Source organism: Bubalus bubalis, chromosome 4 (genome assembly GCF_019923935.1).
Source record: "Bubalus bubalis isolate 160015118507 breed Murrah chromosome 4, NDDB_SH_1, whole genome shotgun sequence".
Taxonomy (NCBI): domain Eukaryota; kingdom Metazoa; phylum Chordata; class Mammalia; order Artiodactyla; family Bovidae; genus Bubalus; species Bubalus bubalis.
This window is the reverse complement of record NC_059160.1, coordinates 132,213,031-132,235,644: the sequence shown is the minus strand read 5'-3', so window position 1 is coordinate 132,235,644 and position 22,614 is coordinate 132,213,031. Positions and strand designations below refer to the sequence as shown.

The following is a 22,614-nucleotide window of genomic DNA, read 5'->3' as shown; positions in this document are numbered from 1 at the left end:
ATATCTAGTCTTTCTAGATATTTAGAAGTGCTTGATGTATTTAAAAGGAGAAGTAGTAAAATAATAATACTTGTAAATATAGTTTAAAAACTGATGAGAAGGCCTGCCCTGGTGGTCCAGTGGTTAAGAATCTGCCTGCTAAAAGCAGGGGAAATGGGTTCAATCCCTGGTGCAGGAAGATCCCGCATGCCACAGAACTAAGCCCATGTGCCACGATCACTGAGCCTGAACTCCAGAGCTTGTGCTCTGCAACGAGAAGCCACTGCACCGAGAACCCTGAGCACTGCAACAAAGAGCAGCCCCGCTCACCACAAGTAGAGAAAGTCCATGCACAGCAACGGAGACCCAGCACAGCCAAAAAATAAATTAATTAAAAAAAAAAAAACCACACACACACACACTGATGGGAAATATTGTCTTTAGAAATGGAATTGTTAAACCTCCTCCCTGAACAGTATACTCTGCGCTTTTTCATTGGATTGATGGAGGAGGTGAGAGGGAAGACTGCAAAAGATGTTTTGCTAGTATGTACTAGAACATTTCAACTTGTCCATTGCTCTATATGTTACATATACTTCACTGCATATATTATGTATATACTGGACAAATGGGTCCCAATTTTATAATATCTAATTTCTAGATATTAAAGAGATTGCCAGTGTATGATAAAAATTGAGTTAGTAAATTAATACATTTTGTTCCCTTTGTGTTAAAATTCATTGAAAGGTCATATTCTGAAAAGGACCTTTGGAAGTGAAATTGTAAATCACATTTAAGTGACAAAAGACATTAATCTACAACAAAGGAGCAAGATTAATCAATGGAGAAAAAAATCTCTTCGATAAGTAGTACTGGGAAAACTGGACAGCTACATGTAAAACACTTAGAACATTCTTTAATCTATACATAAAAATAAACTCAAAATGGATTTTAAAGACCTTAATGTAAGCCCAGATGGATACTATAAAACTCTCAGAGGAAAACATAGGAAGAATACTCTCTCACATAAATTGCAACAATATCTTTTTTAATCATCCTAACATAATGGAAATAAAAACAAAAATGCACAAATGTGACCTAATTAAACTTAAAAGTTTCTTCATAGCAAAGGAAACCATCAGCAAAATGAAAAAAAAAAAAAAAAAAGAATGGAAGAAAGTATTCGAAAATGATACAACTGACATGGGATTAATATTCAAAATATACAAACAGCTCATGCGGCTCTATGTATAGAAACAAACAAAAAAAAATGTCGATACACAGCCCAGCTTGGTGGGCTGCCGTCTATAGGGTTGCACAGAGTCGGACACAAGTGAAACGACTTAGCAGCAGCAGTCAAAGGCTTTGGCATAGTCAGTAAAACAGAAGTAGATGTTTTTCTGGAACTCTTGCTTTTTCAACGATCTAGTGGATGTTAGGAATGTGATCTCTAGCTCCTCTGCCTTTTCTAAATCCAGCTTGAACATCTGGAGGTTCACGTAGTGTTGAAGCCTGGCTTGGAGAACTTGGAGCATTACTTTGCTAGCGTGTGAGATGAGCGCAATTGTGTGGTAGTTTGAGCATTTCTTTGGCACTGCCTTACTTTGGGATTGGAATGAAAACTGACCTTTTCCAGTCCCATCACTTCATGGCAAATAGATGGAGAAACAATGAGAGATTTTATTTTTTTGAGCTCTGAAATCAATGCGGATGGTGACTGCAGCCATGAAATCAAGATGCTTGTTCCTTGGGAGAAAAGCTATGACCAACCTATATAGCATATTAAAAGCAGAGATACTGTCAACAAAGATCCGTCTAGTCAAAGCTATGGTTTTTCATGTAGTCATGTATGGATGTGTGTTGGGACTATAAAGAAAGCTGAGAGCCAAAGAATTGATGTTTTTGAATTGTGGTGTTGGAGAACACTCTTTAGAGTCCCTTGAACTGAAAGGAGATCCAAACAGTCCATCCTAAGAAAAATCAGTCCTGAATATTCATTGCAAGGACTGATGCTGAAGCTGAAGCTCCAATACTTTGACCATCAGATGTGAAGAACTGACTCATTGGAGAAGACCCTGATGCTGGGAAAGACTGAAGGCAGGAGGAGAAGGGGATGACAGAGGGTGAGATGGTTGGATGGCATCACCGACTCAATGGACATAAGTTTGAGCAAGCTCCAGGAGTTGGTGATTGACAGGGAAGCCTGGTATGCTGCAGTTGATGGGGTCATAAAGAGTTGGACGCAACTGAGTGACTGAATTGAACTATTATCGGAGCCTTCAGCAAGTCATGGTCTTTTTGTAGTTGTAACATCAGAGGTCACTGATCACAGATCACCTTAACAAATATAGTATTCAGTTCAGTTCAGTTGCTCAGTTGTGTCTGACTCTTTGCGACCCCATGAACTAGAGCACACCAGGCTTCCCTGTCCATCACCAACTCCCGGAGTCCACCCAAACCCATGTCCATCGAGTCGGTGATGCCATCCAAACATCTCATCCACTGTCGTCCCCTTCTCCTCCTGCCCTCAATCTTCCCCAGCATCAGGGTCTATTCAAATGAGTCAGCTCTTCACATCAGGTGGCCAAAGTATGGGAGTTGCAGCTTCAACATCAGTCCTACCAATGAATACCCAGGACTGATCTCCTTTAGGATGGACTGGTTAGATCTCCTTGCAGTCCAAGGGACTCTCGAGAGTCTTCTCCAACACCGCAGTTCAAAAGCATCAATTCTTCAGTGCTCAGCTTTCTTTATATTTCAACTCTCACATCCATACATGACCACTGGAAAAACCATAGCCTTGACTAGACGGACCTCTGTGGACAAAGTAATATCTCTGTTTTTTAATATGCTGTCTAGGTTGGTCATAACTTTCCTTCCAAGGAGTAAGTGTCTTTTAATTTCATGGCTGCAGTCACCACCTGCAGTGATTTTGGAGTCCAGAAAAAAAAAAAGTCAGCCACTGTTTCCCCATCTATTTCCCATGAAGTGATGGGACCGGATGCCATGATCTTAGTTTTCTGAATGTTGAGCTTTAAGCCAACTTTTTCACTCTCCACTTTCACTTTCATCAAGATGCTCTTTAGTTCTTTACTTTCTGCCATAGGGTGGTGTCATCTGCATATCTGAGGTTATTGATATTTCTCCCAGCAATCTTGATTCCAGCTTGTGCTTCATTCAGCCCAGCATTTCTCATGATGTAATCTGCATATAAGTTAAAGAAGCAGGGTGACAATATACAGCCTTGACGTACTCCTTTTCCTATTTGGAACCAGTCTGTTGTTCCATGTCCAGTTCTGACTGTTGCTTCCTGACCTGCATACAGGTTTCTCAGGAGGCAGGTCAGGTGGTCTGGTATTCCCATCTCTTGAAGAATTTTCCACAGTTGATTGTGATCCACACAGTCAAAGGCTTTGGCATAGTCAATAAAGCAGAAATAGATGTTTTTCTGGAACTCTCTTGCTTTTTTGATGATCCAGCAGATGTTGGCAATTTGATCTCTGGTTCCCCTGCCTTTTCTAAAACCAGCTTGAACATCTGGAAGTTCATGGTTCATGTATTGCGAAGCCTGGCTTGGAGAATTTTGAGCATTACTTTACTAGCGTGTGAGATGAGTGTGATTGTGTGGTAGTTTGAGCATTTTTTAGCGTTGCCTTTCTTTGGGATTGGAATGAAAACTGACCTTTTCCAGTCCTGTGGCCACTGCTGAGTTTTCCAAATTTGCTGGCATATTGAGTGTGGCACTTGCACAGCATCATCTTCCAGGATTTGGAATAGCTCAACTGGAATTCCATCACCTCCACTAGCTTTGTTCATAGTGATGCTTCCTAAGGCCCACTTGACTTCACATTCCAGGATGTCTGGCTCTAGGTGAGTGATCACACCATCGTGATTGGGTCATGAAGATCTTTTTTATACAGTTCTTCTGTGTATTCTTGCCACCTCTTCTTAATATCTTCTGCTCCTGTTAGGTCCCTACCATTTCTGTCCTTTATTGAGCCCATCTGTGCTTGAAATGTTCCCTTGGTATCTCTAATTTTCTTAAAGAGATCTTTAGTCTTTCCCTTTCTATTGTTTTCTCTATTTCTTTGCATTGATTGCTGAGGAAGGCTTTCTTATCTCTCCTTGCTATTCTTTGGAACTCTCCTTTCAAATGGGTATCTCTTCTTTTCTCCTTTGCTTTTCGCGTCCCTTCTTTTCACAGCTATTTGTAAGACCTCCTCAGACAGCCATTTTACTACTGGGTTAACCAAGAAGTTCATTTGGGTTTTTCCATAAGAGGTAATGGAAAAACCTGAATGAACTTTTTGGTGAACCCAATAATAATGAAAAAGTTTGAAATGTTGAATGTTATTAAGAAGTAAGCAAATGGTCTTGCAAAAATATCACAATAGAATTTCTTAATGCAGAATTGCCACAAAACTTCAATTTATTTTAAAAAAATCTGCAAAGCACAGTAAGATATACCTATTATTTTCAAAGAACTGTGTTTTGATCTGTTTTGGGGCTGTTTGAGGAGAATGCCTACAACTCAATAACAACAACAGAATTTTTAAATAGACAATGGACTTGAACAGACATTTCTCCAACGAATGTATACAATTAGTTAACTAGTTTATGAAAATATGCTCAAAATCACTAATCATTAGAGAAATGCTAATCAAAACCACTATCAAATATTACCCACACCTATTATGAGAGCTGCTATTTAAAAAACCTGAAAATAATATGTGCTGGTGGGAATGTAAAAGGGTGCAGCTGCTGTGAGGAACATTATGGTGTTCTTCAAAAAAAAAATTGAATTACCATATGACCCAGCAATACCACTTCTTGGCGTTTATTGAAAAGAACTGAAAGTAGAATCTCAAGACATGTTTGTACATCCATGTTCATAAAAGCATTATGCACAGCAGCCAAAAGGCAGAAGCAAATGTCCATCAACAGATGACTGAATAAACAAAAATGTGATATATATACACGCACATACAATATGGATGAACCCTGAGAATTATGCTAAGTAAAAGAAGCCAGTCACAAAAAGACAAGTCCTTTATGCTTTCACTTCCATGAAGTATGAAAGAGTAGTCAAATTCATAGAAACATAAAGTAGAATGGAGGCTTTCACTGGTCAGGGAGCAGAGAGGAATGGGGAGTTTTTGTTTAATGGGTGCAGTGTTTCTGTTTTATAAGATGAAAATATTTTGGAGGTTGATTGTAGCATAACATGAATAAACTTAAGATGGTAAAACAGAACAAAAACAAGGATGCCTGCTTTGGCCACTTATATTCAACTCTGCACTAGAAATTCTAGCCAGAGCAATTAGGCAAAAAATAGATAAACAAAAGGTATTCAAACTGGATGGAAGAATGAAACTATCTCTATGTGCAGATGATATGACTGCATATATAGACAATTCTAAAGAATCTACAAAGCAACTATTAGAACTTGTGAACAAATTCAGCAAAACAGGGTATAAGCTCAACACTCAAAAAATCAGTTGTATTTCTACGTACCATCAATAAGCAATCAAAAAGGGAACTAAGAAAAGACTTCCATTTACAACATCACCTAAAAGACCACTTAATAGTAAATTTAAGCAAACATGTAAGATCTGTACTCTGAACACTACAAAATAGAAAATCTAACTTATTGGAAAAACATCTCAAGTTCATAGATACTCATGACTTAATATTCTTAAAGTGGCACTATTTCCCAAAGTGGTCTATAGATTCAATGCAATCCTTACCAAAATCGCAACAGCCTTTTTGTGTGGAAATAGACAAGCTAACATAAAATTCATATGGACTTGGCAAGGGACTTGCCTTGCTGTGCAACACAGTTTGCCAGTTTCAAAATAAGTTAAACACAGAATTATCACATGATCCATCAATTTCACTCCTAGGAAAGAACTGAAAATAGGTCTTCACACAAAAACTTGTACATGAATGCTCACAGCACTGTTCTCAATAACCAAACATGGAGTCACCCCCAAATGCCCATGAAATGATAGATAAACAAAAGGTAGTATAGACAATGGAATATTTATTTGGTCATAGAAGTGATGAAGTAATGATACAAATTACAACATGGAAGGGTCCTGAAAACACACTAAGTGAAAGAAGTCACACCCAGAAGGCTACATGATTCCATTTATATGAGCTATCCAGAATAGGCAAACCCATAAGAAGAAAATAGATTAACAGTAGCTAGGGGCTGGGGGGAATGGGGAGTAGCTGTTTATTAAGTGATGGTACTGCTTACTAGGATTTGCTGGTAGCTCAGTGGTAAAGAATCCATCTGCCAATGAAGGAGATTCAGGTTCGATCTCTGGGTTGGGAAGATCACCTGGAGTAGGAAATAGCAACCACTCCAGTATTCTTGCCTGGAAAATCCCACAGACAGAGGAGCCTGGTGGGCTGCAGTACATGGGGTTGCAAAGAGTCAGACAGGACTTAGAGACTTAAACAACAGTATGGGGTCTCCTTTTGATATGAAGAAAATATTCTTAAAGTAGGTGGTGGTCATGGTTGCACAACATCATTAATATACAAAACGCCACTAAATTCTGCATTTTAAAACGGCTGATATGTGAATTTTATGCTATGCGTATTTTACCAAAATTAAAAAAGAAGAATCCCTTGCCAGACTCTACAAAGATTTAGATTTTGCCAAGCCCTCAGGATTGTCACAAAGCCTGCCTCCTCCTACTAAATAACCTAGGTCACCTGGTCTATGCAGATTGTCTCTTCTTTGAAAAACCATGAGTCGTAAAGCTGGCTGTAATTCACTTGAATTATTTATCACGTATTTTCTTCTGACATCACTTAACTTTTCCCGTGGAATAGACAAGAGTCATTCCCTTTATTCCAACCACTTCTTTATGCAACTGCAAGACTGTCACAAGAAGGTTCACAACATCACATAATGAAGTCTATCAAAAAAAATTTTTTTTAATGGCTCAGTTTCACAGCTCAATAATATCATAGGATCTGCATTTACCTACATGGCATCTCTTTCCTACTACTGATCTGCTCTTCTAAATCAGAGGTCAGCAAACATTTTCAGTAAATGCTCATAGTAAGTATTTCAGGTCTGTGAGCTTTCTGTCACAATCACTAAACTCTGCCCTTGTAATCTGAAGGCAGTCACAGCCATAAATAAAAGAACATAGCTGTGTCTCAGTAAAAATTTTACAGACACTGAGATTTGAATTTCACACAATTTTCACATCACAGACTATTACTCTTGATTTGTTTCTCAATCATCTAAAAATTCTTAGTGTGTGGGCAATAAAAAACCAGGCTGCATGCCTCATTTGGCCCATGGGCTGTAATTTGCTGACTTGTGCTCTATATTTTCCCTGATGTTAACATTTATTTCTGCTATTTCAGATGAATGTATAGACATGGTATAAACTTCAAATAATCAAAACTGTGCATAAATTAAACAACTCACCTGCGATGTGATCATTATCTGTTGCTTCTGGAGAAATGTAGAGAGCTGAGAGAGTACACCTGAGAAAGAAGGAGGGTCATGAGTGATATCACCTGCCTAAAAAGCTCCACCCTAGTAGCTGGCATAACATCTTAGAATGGGAGATGCCTTGAGAAGGGGCAGAAAGGATAACAGTAAGGGAGGGGGCACTCCATGTCCATGCATGACTCTGGTATGATAATGTAATACTTAGACAAGCTAGTTTTCAAATGTAAAAGCATTTGTTTTCTGCTCATTTGTTAACAGTGTATGCTCTAACATACAGAAAATGTGAACAACACATTAAACTAATTAAGCCAATTAGGAAAAGCCAAGATTAGAACATTAAAACTGATGCTGAGCAAAAATATTCAGCACAAAATTTATAATGTTCATTACAAACCAGAAAAATCTCAACAGTGTTCTGAAAAAAAAAGGATGGGGTATTTTTGGAAGGGGAAAAAAGAGTTTACTCTTAATTTGGTTTCGGGTCTCAACAGTATTTTTTAATTAAAAACAATAAACTGGTTTTGATTTCTGTGTTATTAAGGCAGAAAAGACCTCCCTGGACCATCAAGAGACTCCATGGCTGTCCTTGATTCTATCATAACAAAATGTAGGATTGTAAACTAACCACTTTTTTACCCACTTCCTGCCCACCCGAACCCAACTCCATGCTTTAAGTAACACATAAATAGACCTGTCTTAAGTCCAAGTCGTAACGACCTCTGTCTTGCAGCACCATCTCTGATTCTGCAAGCTCAGGACAAGGGACATCAGGTATTCTCTAGCTGTGCTGAGTGCAGGAGCAGCTCAGAATACAAGTGGAGTAAAGAGTGAAGGGTGCAAGAAGGTAAACTCCCTCCCCTGAGGCTGGTCAGCTCTTCCTTCCACAGGATGCCTTCACAACCTCCCAGGAAGGAGTACCTTCTGTTCCTTTTGTCCAGAAAGTTGGCCCAAGGTTTCCACCATCACTACCACCTGGTCCAGCAGGAGGACCAAAGTCTGCTCCTCTGAGGTCCCAAGCGAACTGACTGTCCTGCTAGAGACTCCTGCTCCCGGAATCACCCTTTCTACTCCACAAAAAGCTATTCATATTTGTCCCAGATCTAAAGCTCCTGGAATTTAAGCGGGACCTCCTGTAAAAGCCAACTAGGGTTACTGAGGGCATAGGCAAAGCTGACCACAGGCGGTTAGGCGAGGCCCTGAGTGGGGGGAAAAAAAATCCAGTTTCTTCGCAGAGAAGAAAAGTGCACATCTACTGGGAGCCCGAAAGCCAGTTTCTGCGCGGTCTTCCAAGATCTCGGACCACCCCGCACCTTGGAAATGAGAAAAACAAGCTTCACCTGGTAACAAGCGCTGGGACGTGCTGGTCCTCACCAGGAGCATAAAAACGGAGTCAGAGCCACACCGAGTCTGGAGACAAAGCCGTTTCCTCCTTCACCCGCCCCCCGGTCGCCTGTCTCAACTCTGCGGGGCTACACCGAACCGTCCTGCTCCTCAGCAGTCGGGTCCACAAGCCTGAAGCTCCGGAATCCTCTCCTCGCGAGACTGCAGCTGCATCCCTGAACCTGCAGGCTAGCAGGGAGAGGAGGGGGAGGAGGGAGCGCACATGCGCAGAAGGCCATAGCGACCGCCGTGTCCTGTCCCAGAAAAGGCACAGTACATTTCTTGAAAGCCTGTTATTGTTCAGTCGGTAAGTCATGTCTGACTCTTTGCGACTCCATGAACTGCAGCACGCCAGGCTTCCCTGTGCTTCATTATCTCCTATAGTTTGCTCAAATGCATGTCCCGTTGAGTCGGTGATACTATCTAACCATCTCATCCTCTTCCGCCACCTTCTCCGTTTTGCCTTCAATCTTTCCCAGCACCAGGGTCTTTGCCAATGAGCAGGCTCTTCCAATCACGTGGCCAAAGTATTGAAGCTTCAGCAACAGTCTTTCCAATGAATATTCAGGTTGATTTCCTTTAGAATTGACTGGTTTGATGTCCTTGCAGTCCAAAGGAATCTCAGGAGTCTTTTCCAGCACCACAATTCGAAAGCATCAATTCTTCCGAGTTTAGCCTTCTTTATGGTCCAGCTCTCACATCTGTACATGACTATTAGGAAAAACCAGTTTTTGACTGTATGGACCTTTGTTGGTAAAGTGTTGTCTCTGCTTTTTAATACGCTGTCTAGGTTTGTCATAGCTTTCCTTCCAAGGGACACGTGTCTTTTAACTGCAGTCACTGTCCCCAGGGATTTTGGAGCCCAAGAAAAAAGAAAATAAAATTCTCGTTCTATTTGCTATGAAGTGATGGGATTGGATGCCACGATCTTTGTTTTTTGAATATTGATCTTCAAACCAGTTTTGTCACTTTCCTCTTTCACCCTCATCAAAAGGCTCTGTAGTTCCTCTTCACTTTCTGCATGTCTGAGGTTGTTGATATTTCTCCCATCTCAATTAGGATAGGGTCTGCGATAGAAACAAACTTATGGTTACTCAAGAGGAAGAGGGGAAAGGGATAAATTAGGAATTTTGGATTACTATATATAAAATAAATAAACTGCATATAAAATTGATCAACAATGACCTACTGTATAGCACAGGGAACTATATTTAGTATCTTGTAATAACCTAAAATGGAAAAAATCAGAAAAAGTATATATATGGGTGAGCTTAGTCACTCAGTCGTGTCCAACTCTTTGCGACCCTATGGGCTGCAGGCCGCCAGGCTCCCCTGTGCATGGGGATTCTCCAGGCAAGAATACTGGAGTGGGTTGCTATGCCCTCCTCCAGGGGATCTTCCCAACCCAGGGATCAAACCCAGGTCTCCCACATTGCAGTCAAATTTATTACCGGCTGAGCCACCAGGGTAGCCCATGTATATATATATACATACATATGTAACTGGATCAATTTGCTATACATTTGAAAGTAACACTGTAAATCAACTATACTTCAGTTGAAAAAAAAAAGGCTCTGCAATTTTGTACATTGGGTAGAATTGCCAGATTTAGCAAATAAAGTACAAGTCATGAGACACTCTTTTATTCATTGTTCATCTGAAATAAATTTTAAGTATCTAAATTATGTATCTCTCATCAATTAAATTTCTATGATAATATTGGCTCTCCTTAACAATTCCTTGTTTTGAAGAATTGAGTTACATTATTTATTCCAGAGACTGTCCATTTACATGGTTCCATTTTCATTATATGTTACTTATTTTGTAGTTGTATCTCACTTATTTCATCCTTTGGACATTCATTAATGAGAAAACACATTTAGCTTTATGAATGGATATAATGGCATAAAGTTAACAACTCTGGGAACTTCTCTTCAATTTGATTCGTTAAACACATAAGACCATCATTCATGGCACAACTTGCCTTTTCCACTCTTCAGGATCATATTGGATCTCTTTGATTAATAATTTTTTAATATGTCCACTAACAAAAAAACTTTTTGTCAGTTTTTTCTGTTCCCTTTTAACACTATAAATGATACTTTCACTTGTCCTTATGCTAGACAAGCAGTTAGTAACATCCATTTAAAAAAGCAAATTAAGAGATGAAACATTTCTAAATACAGTCATAGCAAGCACACTAATGATTACCACCTGATCATTTTATAATCATTATTGAAAGAGGAGAAATTGTTCTTCTCTCAATTTCCATAATTCTATTGTTACAGATACTGAAAACTACAAACAAAAAATAAGCAAATTGGCTTCATTTAATGGAATATTTAAAAGGTTAAATAAGAACTTGGGGCCTTTTCTGGAGGATTAAATATTTCAGTGCTTTAAATATTAACTGAGAACTCTTCCAGCTGTATTTGTTAAAAGAGTGTCAATGAGCTTCTGAATGCAAGAGAAATGAAGAATACTGACTGCCAACAAAAATCACAAAGTCCTTTAATAACTCAATTCAAATGTTAATAATATAAATGCTGAAGTAAGAGAACAACTTCATGTCAATTACTTCAACATCAATATAAAAAGTATCATCTATCTGAATAGCAAGTACTATGAAGAATGTGGCCGGACAATCAACATCTTCCACATAATCTTTCATGCTTTGTTTATCCTTGGAATAAACATGTTTTCACCTTTATGTAAACATCCACCAAAATTTGTATTTGTATTACCTCCATCAAAAGCAGTGTAGAAGCAAGGGGAAATATGTATTTTCCACATTGTAATTGCTTGCACCCATGGCTATGCTGAAAAAAAAAAATAATGAGGCTATTAAAACACTGATAACCTCTGTAATCATAAGTGAAGCTATTTTTGTTGTTGCAGTGGACTTTATCTTGGCACTTGAAATTGTGATTGCAACTTTGGAATCAGAAAATACTCTGCCAGTACTACATTAGGTCATTTGAGCTGAAAGAATGATGATGGTGTAGAGGGTATTTACAGATTCTGCTTCAATTACTATATCTCAATCTGAATTCCTGTTAAACAAAAACATTATTTTATCTCTTTCGATGGACAGGGAGGCCTGGTGTGCTGCAATTCATGGGGTCGAAAAAGAGCTGGACACGACTGAGTGACCGACTGAGTGAGTGATCTGATCTGATCTGATAGTACTAGTTCCCCTGGAGGAGGAAATGGCAACCCACCCCAGTATTCTTGACTGGGAAATCCCATGGACAGAGGAGCCTGGTGGGCTACAGTCCGTGGGGTCGCAAAGAGTCAGATATGACTTATTGACTAAGCAACAACAATATCCTATTTGAGGATTGAAGATTGAATGTTTTCCTCCTAATTATAGGAACAAGACAAAGATGTCCACTATTGGGGAGATATAAATAAAAATAAAATCTTCCAATTCAGAAAACCTCTCCGTATTGCATAGAAGGAAAAGAAAACATCATTTCCTAGACCCAGCATGATGCATTGATGTGCTTGCCCTGCATGGTGTGAAAATGCCCCTCTCTGCCATACCTCTTTTTCTTTCAAAGGGCACAGTGTGATCAAATCAGGTGTCTTTTCCTCAATAAGCTCCATGGATATTCCATCCAGAGTAGAGAATATGGTAGCCTTTTAGTTGCACAACAGGTCTCTCCTCAACAGGTTTATAGAAGGATTGGGAGAAACCAAGAACACAAGTTCCTTAGTTAGAGGACCTAAATGCATGTGAATTGTACAGGAAAAGGAATAAGTAGACTGATGCAAAATACTAAAACAAGAAATTCCTGAGGAAACTGAAGGAGAAGCAGAACTTTATCAGAGGCGGCAAAGAGATTAGGCTGAGGAAAAGTTACTGACACATATGGTTCACCATTTCCCACCTCAGAGTCTCTCAATCTATCCACTTTGAGCTGTTAGCCAAGATTTCCCAGCTGGAGGTTTTGTTCTTCTCCATCCTGATTCTCTTGTCCCTGTAGTCAGTCCCTGCCTCCTCCAGACCCTGCCTCCTCTGATCCCTTCATGAGTTGACCAGAGTAGGGATTTCTCCCTTTAGTAAAGAGTTCTGATCAGCCAACACAGAAGTCTTCAATTTCTTTTCTTGGATGTCTTTCTCTAGATTATCCCTACATTGAGTACCTGCTGCTCAGATTTGACTGTCTATTCTTGTCATCCTACCACTTTCTCTTAATTTGGATGTGGATAGTTGGCAAGAGAGTCAAAACGAAGATTGCTAAAATTAGAGCATATTTTGATCTGACCCCAGGTTCCAACCAGGGAGTTCTGAGAAAGCGTCAGCAAACCACTGATGGAAATCGATGGGGGACCCCCATGTCTTCTAGGTACATTGCTGCAACATTACCCAGCTCAACATTTGTGGAAAGGCTTCAAGTATAGCTTTCAGCAACCCTTCTCTGAGTTTGAAACTGCCTTGGTTACTCCATAGTTATGAGGGGTGGGGTGCCAGATAGCTTCCCCTGATGTTGTGATCTTCCAGACCCCAATGTGATTGCTCTACCAAAGGAGCAAAATCTCCTAATTTCAGAATTCCACGCAGTTGCTCAATTTCATCTAATAATCAGTATATATTCCTATGTGTGGGCTGTAAACTGAATACACCCTGAGGTGTACTTTTGCAAATTTCTGGGGCATAGAGGAAAGAAGCCTTTAAATAAGAAACATCAGCTGATAAGAAAGGCATTTGAATTACATGGGCATCCTGAGTAGCTTCTCAATGGCATTGGTGCTGCTGGTGACCCAAATAGACTAGCTGGCTTCCTTCACACTGAGACCAAAAAAAAAACCCCACAAAAAATTGTAACCAGGGCACTTTAGTTTCCCTTCCTGTGTTTACATTATTTCAATGCCTTGTTTCTTTGCTTTTTTCCAAGTGACTAGTATAGCTACTCTCCCTGTTGCCTTCCATGCAGATCTCTTAATCTTCCCATGATGCTTTATCATTTCTGGCTTTCTATTAATAGCTATGCAGTGTGTGGAGCATAAGGGACTCCTGAAGGAGTCACCTCATCTAAGACATGAAGTGGACTCAGTCTAGGCCATAAAGTACATTAACTGTGTTCTCAAATTGAGCAGGTAATTTATTACCAGTTAAAGAAGCTGTTGGAGAAGGCAATGGCACCCCACTCCAGTACTCTTGCCTGGAAAATCCCATGGACGGAGGAGCCTGGTAGGCTGCAGTCCATGGGGTTGTGAAGAGTCGGACATGACTGAGCGACTTCACTTTCACTTTTCACTTTCATGCATTGGAGAAGGAAATGGCAACCCACTCCAGTGTTCTTGCCTGGAGAATCCCAGGGTCGGAGGAGCCTGGTGGGCTGTCATCTCTGGGGTCGCACAGAGTCGGACATGACTGAAGCGACTTAGCAGCAAAGAAGCTGTGCCTAGATGGGAACCACCCATCTGAAAGATTATCACCTCCCTTTCCCCCGAGTCAGTCTGAGGCATGGAGGGGCAAAGACATCCAGGAAAAGCAGGAGGAGCAGGGACAAACAAAGTGAGGAGAAGCAGGGTTCTATGAGAGAGAAAATGTATTTGTCTTGCATTTTCCCTTTAATTTTTTCAACAATTTCTTCTAGTTATCCAAATAATTTTTAAATTTCCTCTTGGAATGGTTAGAATTATATTCATCCCATAAATATCAGCAAGACATTTACTGGGATAGACTCCCTTCTAAGAACCTCTGCAAAACAATTGTCCTCTGGCTACTGCAGGACTGGAATCTCCTATGTGTGCCAATTCCAAATGCGACAGACGGATATTAACTGTTTTTAAAAGAGACCAGCAGGCAACATTACTGGCTTCCCCATATTTTCCAATTATCCAGTGATCATGATGAGATCTGGGTAATAATTATTACCCATAATTATTCAAAAGTAAAATCTTGAATTTGGGTGGTTTGTTTAGATAGTATTCCAAAAGAACAGAGGGCTAGGAGGAAGAGTATTTATAATTTAGGGTCTTCTATCTGATTGTTGTGTGGCCAAGACTTTCAGCTGATCTGCTCAAATCAGGAACTACCAGACTCATCCCATTCTTATCAAAATTGCTGAAGAAATATAATTGAAAGTTTCTCCCAACACGAAAGTCTCTTCACAAAGGTAGAAGACAAAAGAATTTTATTACTGAATAATCATAAAAGAAGAATGTGATGTGCACTATAGGAAGTCTGCTAAGAGATTACAAAGCCAGAAAGAAACTGCACCCTTTTATAAAGCTGATTGGATACAACTCATTACATACATGTTCTCAAGATAAACAATAACTAAACCTTAAGTAAGAGGACTTGACACTATCATTTATCATGCTGCTGCTGCTGCTAAGTCGCTTCAGTCGTGTCCGACTCTGTGCAACCTCATAGACGGCAGCCCACAAGGCTCCCCCGTCCCTGGGATTCTCCAAGCAAGAACACTGGAGTGGGTTGCCATTTCTTTGTCCAATGCATGAAAGTGAAAAGTTAAAGTGAAATCGCTCAGTTGTGTCCGACTCTTAGTGACCCCATGGACTGCAGCCTACCAGGGTCCTCCATCAATGGGATTTTCCAGGCAAGAGTACTGGAGTGGGGTGCCATTGCCTTCTCCATCATTTATCATAGTTTACCTTAAATTCATCCGGTAATTGGGATGAGCATCTGTGTTAATTGAAGCTTCTCATATCTATTTGAAAGGAGGTAGTTTTTCAACTTGGAGCAAGGCACCCATAGAAGAAGTTAGGCTCCTACCCTCCTACAGAAACTGAGAAATTGGGCGTGCAAACACCCTGGAAGGGTACACTTCAAAGAGATAACTCCAAGGCTCCTTGAGAAAGATATTGTAAGGGTGTAAAACTGCCAAAAGGCTTTTAAAAAGGTTCATATTCATCCCAAAGGGATGGATAAAGCATTTACAGTTACAAGTTTACAAAAGAAAATGTTCTAAGAAAAAGAACTGGGGATATCTCTTCTTTTTTTTTTTTTTTTAAAGACTGTACTAATCCTCTTTTCATTTCTATTTGCTCTTACCCTCACCACTTCTAGGTAATATTGTACTGCAGGTCTCAGGGCAACTAAGAAAGATAATGCAGTAAGTGGCATAAAGTGGGAAATAAAGAGGTAATGCTATGGCTATATGCAGATGGCTTGACCTTGTATGTAGAAAATGCTCAGGGACTCACTGAAAAATATTAGAACCAATAAATAAGCTCAGTAAAGTTAAGGATACAGGATCAATAATATAAATATCAATGGAACTTGTATACATTAGCAATGAGCAATCCAAAGTTAAGACAACAGACTCATTTGCAATAGCATCAAAAGAAAAAATCCTTAAGAGTGAATTTAACAAAACTGTAATACTTCTACAACGAAAAGTGAAAGATTTGTACAAGACTTGCCCAATTAAAATGTCATTGAAAGATTTTCGAAGATCTAGATAAATGGAAAGTTAGCAAGATAGCAAAAATAAAATTCCAGCCCCCTCTCCCTACAGAAACACCAATTTTAACAACAATCCATGGATGAAAAACCAATATGTGCTTTGCATTTTATGGAAGTCACTGGAAAAGGGAAAGAGAAAAGGGCAGAAATATATTTGCATGTCAAATGGTGGAAAATAAATCTGAAAAAATTCATTACCTTAGTGAAATTTCTAGGCATTCAGTGGTGTGCAGCATGTCAAGATATCCCTTCTATATGCTTGAAGTCACAGTGACGGATATGGATGCTGTCGCAAAGAGTCGGACACAACAGAGTGACTAACACTTTCACTTTTCACTTGGAGCCTTTGTCAGTCTTACTTGTGAGCCAATTTCTTTAAAAATCAATCAGTTAATCTCTGGAGTTTATGCGCATTTTAAATGGGATGGGGTAACAATTTTCTACATTTACAGGCAGTTATACCTCTATCATTTATTAAGTTAACGTCAAAACTTTTAATGACTTAACACCTCATTTATCACTGAACAATATTCCATTGTATAGATCTGCCACACTTTGCTTATCCATTTACCTACTGATAGATATCTTGGTTAATTCTAATTTTGGAAATAATAAACCTGCTATATTTTTATGCAGGCTTTTGTGTTAATGTAAGCTTTAAAATAAGTTGAGTAATCACCTAGGAAAGCAATGGCTAGATTGTATAAGACTACGTTTCTTTGTAAGACACTGCCAAAGCTTGCAAGGATCTTCAACTTTAATTTACTTAACAAATACATTAAACTCATGATCCAATACAAACATTCATTCAACACTCATTGAGTTAAAAAACAACATGCCAGTTTTAGGCACTGGATTCATACTAGTGTGTAAAGTAGATAAAACTTCAAGCTCTGAATGTAGTTTATATTCTATTGAGGAATACAAAATAATGAGACCACATTAAAATATTTTGTATGCTAAATGATACCTTGACAAAAAAGTTGAAACATTAAAGTGGGATAAAGTTAACACAAAAGGAAAAACTATGGAGACAATAAAAAGATCAGGGGTTGGGGTGGAGATGGAAGGATGAAGAGACAGCACAGAGGGCTTTTACAGCAGTGAAAACACTATGGTACCATAATGATGGATAAATGTCATCAATACATGTCTAAACCCATATGATACACAATATCAAGAGTGACATGTAATGTAATTGATAGGCTTTTATGATGTGTCAGTGTAGGTTCATCAATTGTAACATATATGCCACTGCTGGGGGATGCTGATAATGGGAGGGTGTACCTGTGTGAGGGGGAGGAAATGGGAAATCCCTGCACTTTCCCCTCAATTTTGCTATGAATCTAAAACTGCTCTAAAAATATTATCTCAATTCCTTTTCTAAAAGCTGCCAGAAGACAAATTCAATCTTTAGTACACATATGTACTAGTCTGCCAAGGCTGCTGCCTTAGTCCATTGGGGCTGCTATAACAAACTACTAACAGACTGGGTAGCTTATAAACAATGGAACTTTATTTTGCACAGTTCTGGAGATCGGGAAGTCCAAGACCAATGCAGGAGCATGGCTGCATTCTGGTGAGAGCAGTCTTCCTGGTTAACAGATGGCACCTTCTCATTGTGTTGTCATGTGCTGGAAAGGCTGGGGAGCTCTGTGGGGTCCCATTCATGAGCATTCCACTCTCCAGACATAATCACCTCTCAATGACCCCACCTTCTAACACCATCGCACTGGAGATGACGTCAACATACAAATTTAGGGGTAAGAGGAGGGGACACAAACATTCAGCTGCCAAAATAAAGTACCACCACAGATGAGGTGACTTACTGCAACTTTATTTGACTCATTTTTGGAAACTGGAAGTTCAAGGTCAAGGTGTTGGTAGGTTTGTTTTCCCAAGGCCTCTCTCCTTGGCTTGCAGATGGCTGCCTTCTGTGTTCTTGCATGCCCTTTTCTTTATGCATACTTGTCTCTGATGTCTCTTTCTCTTCTTATAAGGATACCAGTCATGTTGGATTAGAGCCCATCCTTATGACCTCATTTCACTTTTCCACTTTAAAGGCCCTATCTCCAAAACAGTCACATTGGGATAGATTTGGGGGAAAAACAATTCAGTCCATGATAATATACAACTGATTAAAAATATTTTTCACAAAATACCATTTGTCAGTATCTCTAATGAATTCTGACATTATGTTTTATTTCTTTAAAAATATTAGCTCTGATTCACTGAACTGATTTCACAGTTCCTTTATAGGCCAATGTGGTTGCTTAGTAATGTGTTACCTAGACTAGGCTCAACTACATTTCTGAGTTCCCTTTTCTGTATGTTTCCCATTGGGGTGGGCCATAAAAGATATTCTTGTGCAAGACCTGGAGTGTGTAATGATGTAATAGCCATTTTGTATCTTTGTAACATGCTGCTGCTGATCTACTGACCACCTCACTGGCATGAGACATCACTACAACTATGACCATTCCACATAGGTCCTTTGGCATCTCTGATGCTCGCACCAGATGTGTGTGATCCCCTCACTGACTGAGGGACCCAGCTTCTGAAGGACACCACACCAAGGCCAGAGGCAATAAGAACTGTCTCCAGGTTTAGCCCCTCCTTGCTGGCACTACTCATTGTTGTGAGTTCTCATATTTTTGCTCTCTTTCACGTCACATCCATCTCCTTTCCCTTATAGTCTGCCCTGAGCACTTTAGTCAAATGTCTTCATCAGGCATGGAGACAACCTCATAGACACCGCTTAACCAGTTCCCACAGTTGTAGAAAGCCAAAGCCCTGTAATAAATCCCTTTAGACATACACATTCATCTTATGGTTCTATGTCTCTAATTAAATCCTCCTGAATCACAAATGTGTACCAAATTGGGTGTTGCTTCACCAGGGTTCGATTCCTGGGTTGGGAAGATCCCCTGGAAAAGGAAATGGCAACCCACTCCGGTATTCTAACCTGGACAATCTCATGGACAGAGGAGCCTGGTAGGCTACAGTCCATGGGGTCGCAAGAGCCAGACATGACTTAGTGACTAAACCACCACTGATCTGAGTAGAGTCAGATTTAAAACCATTAAAGATCCTGTTTCAGGTGTAAAGAGGTACTGATAGTCCATGATTTGCAGTGGCAATACAGTTACTCAAATGATTACCTCTAGGTACCTATTATCATGTGCCTACAGAAAGCAAGTTATTGGGAATGAAAGATGTTCTCTCCTAGGTATTTTAGTGAACAAAAGGAGTATGAAACTGGTTGTTTATTCCAAATGTGTTGGACAATGTTGGGAAACAACATGAAGACGCTCAGGAATTTAAGTTCCCAGCTCAAGATCCACAAAGACCCTAAAGCTTCAATGATAATTCTGAAAGCACCTCATCCCCTAAAGCTGCAGGGCTGAGATTTAGGAAAAGAAATCCAATGACAAATCTGTTGGGTGGCTTAATTACTATGTACATTGAATTTCCAACCTTACATGGTCTCATTAAAATTAAAATTAGGGCTCTGACTAGTAAAGAATCCCTGGGATGGGAAAATAACAGACTTCAGTGGAGCTGAATCTTCAATGCTTATAAATACTTGGACTATAGCTATCAGGCAACCCCTTACCCCCCTCAATCCACTGCTATGGCTTCATGAGGAATTCCCTATGACGAGCTGACCAGTGAAAGAAAAAAACCTCAGGCTTGGATCAGATCATTCTGCATGGTACGCAGCACCACAGCCCCACTCTGAGATGGTCTTGAAAGTTGGTGGTGAAATCACCTGATTTATTTTGCCTCGAAGGAGAAACGGCAAAAGTTATGAGTTAACACTTATTTATGCACAGTGCCTAAAGTCAAAGTGAAGTCGTTCAGTCATGTCCGACTCTTTGCGACTCCATGGAATGTAGCCCACCGGGCTCCTCCATCCATGGGATTCTGCAGGCAAGAATACTGGAGTGGGTTGCCATTTCCTTCTCCAGGGGATCTTCCCAACCCAGGGATCGAACCCAGGTCTCCCTATTGCAGGCAGACCCTTTAACCTCTGAGCCACCAAAGAAGCCCTATGGTTTGGCTAAATGATCAAGGACTAAGGAGGGGTACGTTGGAAAACCTGTGAAAGGGAGTTCAGGGGGAGAGCTGCACATCTAGACCTTTCCAGATGAGGAGAGTGAAGGTCTTTGTGTACCATGTGAATGTTCACCAAAGGGTGACCTCATCAGAGGACACATTCTGCGATGCCAGTCTCCTATCAGTCAGCTCCATTACCCAGCCACTTGTCATTGCCAAATGGGCTCATGAACACAGTGGCTGCAGCAGCAGTGAAGGAAATTATGAATGGGCTCAGCAAAAGTGTGGCTAAAGTCACTGTTAAGAGATTAATCTGCCACAATTAACTTGGCACCATTCCCTGGATGGATCAGTTCAGACATGTTACAGGTTGACTGCATTAGACCATTCTCATCACAAAATGGACTGTATCTTGTACCTTCCGTCAAAGATATTTACCCTGTATAAGCATTTGCCTTCCCTGCCTTCAATGCATCTGTCAAAACCAACATCAACAGATTTACAGAATCTGTAAATACCATGTAAATACCATGCTGTAAATCCAGCATGGTATTCCTTGTACTCTTGGACTCCAGGAGGGACAAGAGGCTGCTAAAGCCTCCACAGTGAGAGTGTCTTTGAGAGCACTAATGGGAGTGCCTACTGATTTCAATTCAGATCAATTCTTAAGGCTGTTTGTGAAGGAGGCCCTATATAAGTTGGGCATTTGAAAGTAACACCATCAGTGAAATTAAAAATTTGAAGTGGGGGATATGTTGCCTGCAGAGCCCAAAAAGGACTCTTATGTATTTATATTAACATTGTGTGTATTAAGAACAGAAAATGAAAAGCAGTCTGTAGCTGCTTCTTGACAGCATCAGAGATGAAACAGCCCTTGTTTTACAAGTGATTTTCAGGAACTCAACTGATGAGGCAGATCTCTGTGTGGTGAAATAACTTATGCTTTTTTGGGGCGTATTTATATGCCCTCAATGAATCTGTGAAATGAATTTCCGCAGAGGAGGATGTCATCAATGTCATGTCATACCTGTACTCCTGGAGGAAACTGGATGCAGTTAAGACACTGCCTGCAAAGACTGTGCAATGGCAGAGTTGTTCAGGTATCCCATGGGTAGCCTGGTAAAGGCACCTTGCGTCCCTTGAGGTGAAGGTAAACTGTGGCTGAAAGGGTGTTAAAAAGAGCACTGAACAGAACATTAGCCAAACTGGAATAACAAAATATTTACTACTTGCTATTTGAATGGAAACAGTAATTTCAGTAACACTGGGTACTAGGTTCTTAGCAGATAGGCCATAGCATTAAGGTTTTAATAATCCACTGTGAAGCACCATCATTTCCAGGCTAAGAACAAGCTATACTGGATCATTAAACAGAGAAGTAATGACAATGATCACTTCTTCTCGGTAGGTATTTATAATGGTTTCAATTGAGGTATATGGTACACGATGGTCTCCTTTTGTCAATCCAATTTGTAAGTGCCAAAAATTTAATTTTATTATTCTTTGGATCAGAGCATCCATGCTTTTTATGGGATTATGCTAAAATTAAGTCAGTGGGTGTTATGACCATGCGAAACTTAAGTCAATAGTTCTGTTGGTTAAGATGAAACATCCTATTTGTTCCTAAATGACTCAGACTTTCGGGGTTGCTATAATAAAATACAATGGACCAGGTGGCTTATAAACAATAAAAGTTTGTTTCTCACAGTTCAAGAGGCTGGGAAGTCCAAGATCATAGCACCAAAAGATTCCTTGTTTGGTGAGAACTGCTTCCTGTTCACAGAAGGCTGTCTTTTCCCAAGTCCCCACATGGTGGAAGAAGCAAGGGAATTTTCTGGAGTCTCTATTTTAAGAGCACTAACCCCATTAATGAGGACTCTGTTCTCCTAACTGAATCACTCCTAAAAGCCCCGCCACGAAATACCATCATACTGGCAGTTAGATTTCAACATGAATTTTCGAGGGAATTTCAGTATAACACTGTATTTTATATTCAATAACACCTCTAAGATTATAGGGAGTAACATGATTAAATTTAAGGGAGTTCCCAGGTATAACTATAACCTGAGCCCTGTATTAAGGCTATGAAAATTTACCAATGGTACACTTCAGCTTTAAAGTTAATATTAAAGTTAATTTGGAAGATACAAAAGTCAATCACAGCACCCTTTTATCTTTTGTTGTACAAATAATTTTAGTATATTCTGTATTTCTAATTGAGTCAAATTGTGGATATAATTTATATAATATTGTACAGAAACCACATCTCAAT

The 22,614-nt window shown here is 39.8% G+C and overlaps 2 protein-coding genes across 8 annotated transcripts in view; both read right to left on the bottom strand.

The window, feature by feature from the left end:
* Positions 1–9,254, bottom strand: part of ZNF37A (zinc finger protein 37A) — a 39,989-nt gene extending 30,735 nt beyond the window's left edge. The window contains 2 exon segments of the mRNA XM_045165532.1: positions 7,436–7,494; positions 8,800–9,254. Of these exon segments, the coding sequence (XP_045021467.1) occupies positions 7,436–7,494; positions 8,800–8,842 (102 nt within the window). The 5' untranslated portion in view covers positions 8,843–9,254.
* Positions 9,255–9,814: 560 nt separating this feature from the next.
* The window catches only part of LOC102400568 (zinc finger protein 33B), a 57,355-nt gene continuing 44,555 nt past the window's right edge, over positions 9,815–22,614 (bottom strand). For 2 of the 7 annotated variants that reach the window (XM_044942067.2, XM_044942066.2), the window contains exon 6: positions 18,100–21,503. In XM_044942067.2, coding sequence (XP_044798002.2) covers positions 21,439–21,503 — 65 coding nt within the window. In that variant the 3' untranslated portion in view covers positions 18,100–21,438. Of the gene's footprint in view, positions 9,910–11,586; positions 11,662–16,481; positions 16,570–18,099; positions 21,504–22,614 lie in introns of those variants that run through there. The other 5 variants (XR_006550737.2, XR_006550736.2, XR_006550738.2 and 2 more) reach the window with 5 other exon arrangements.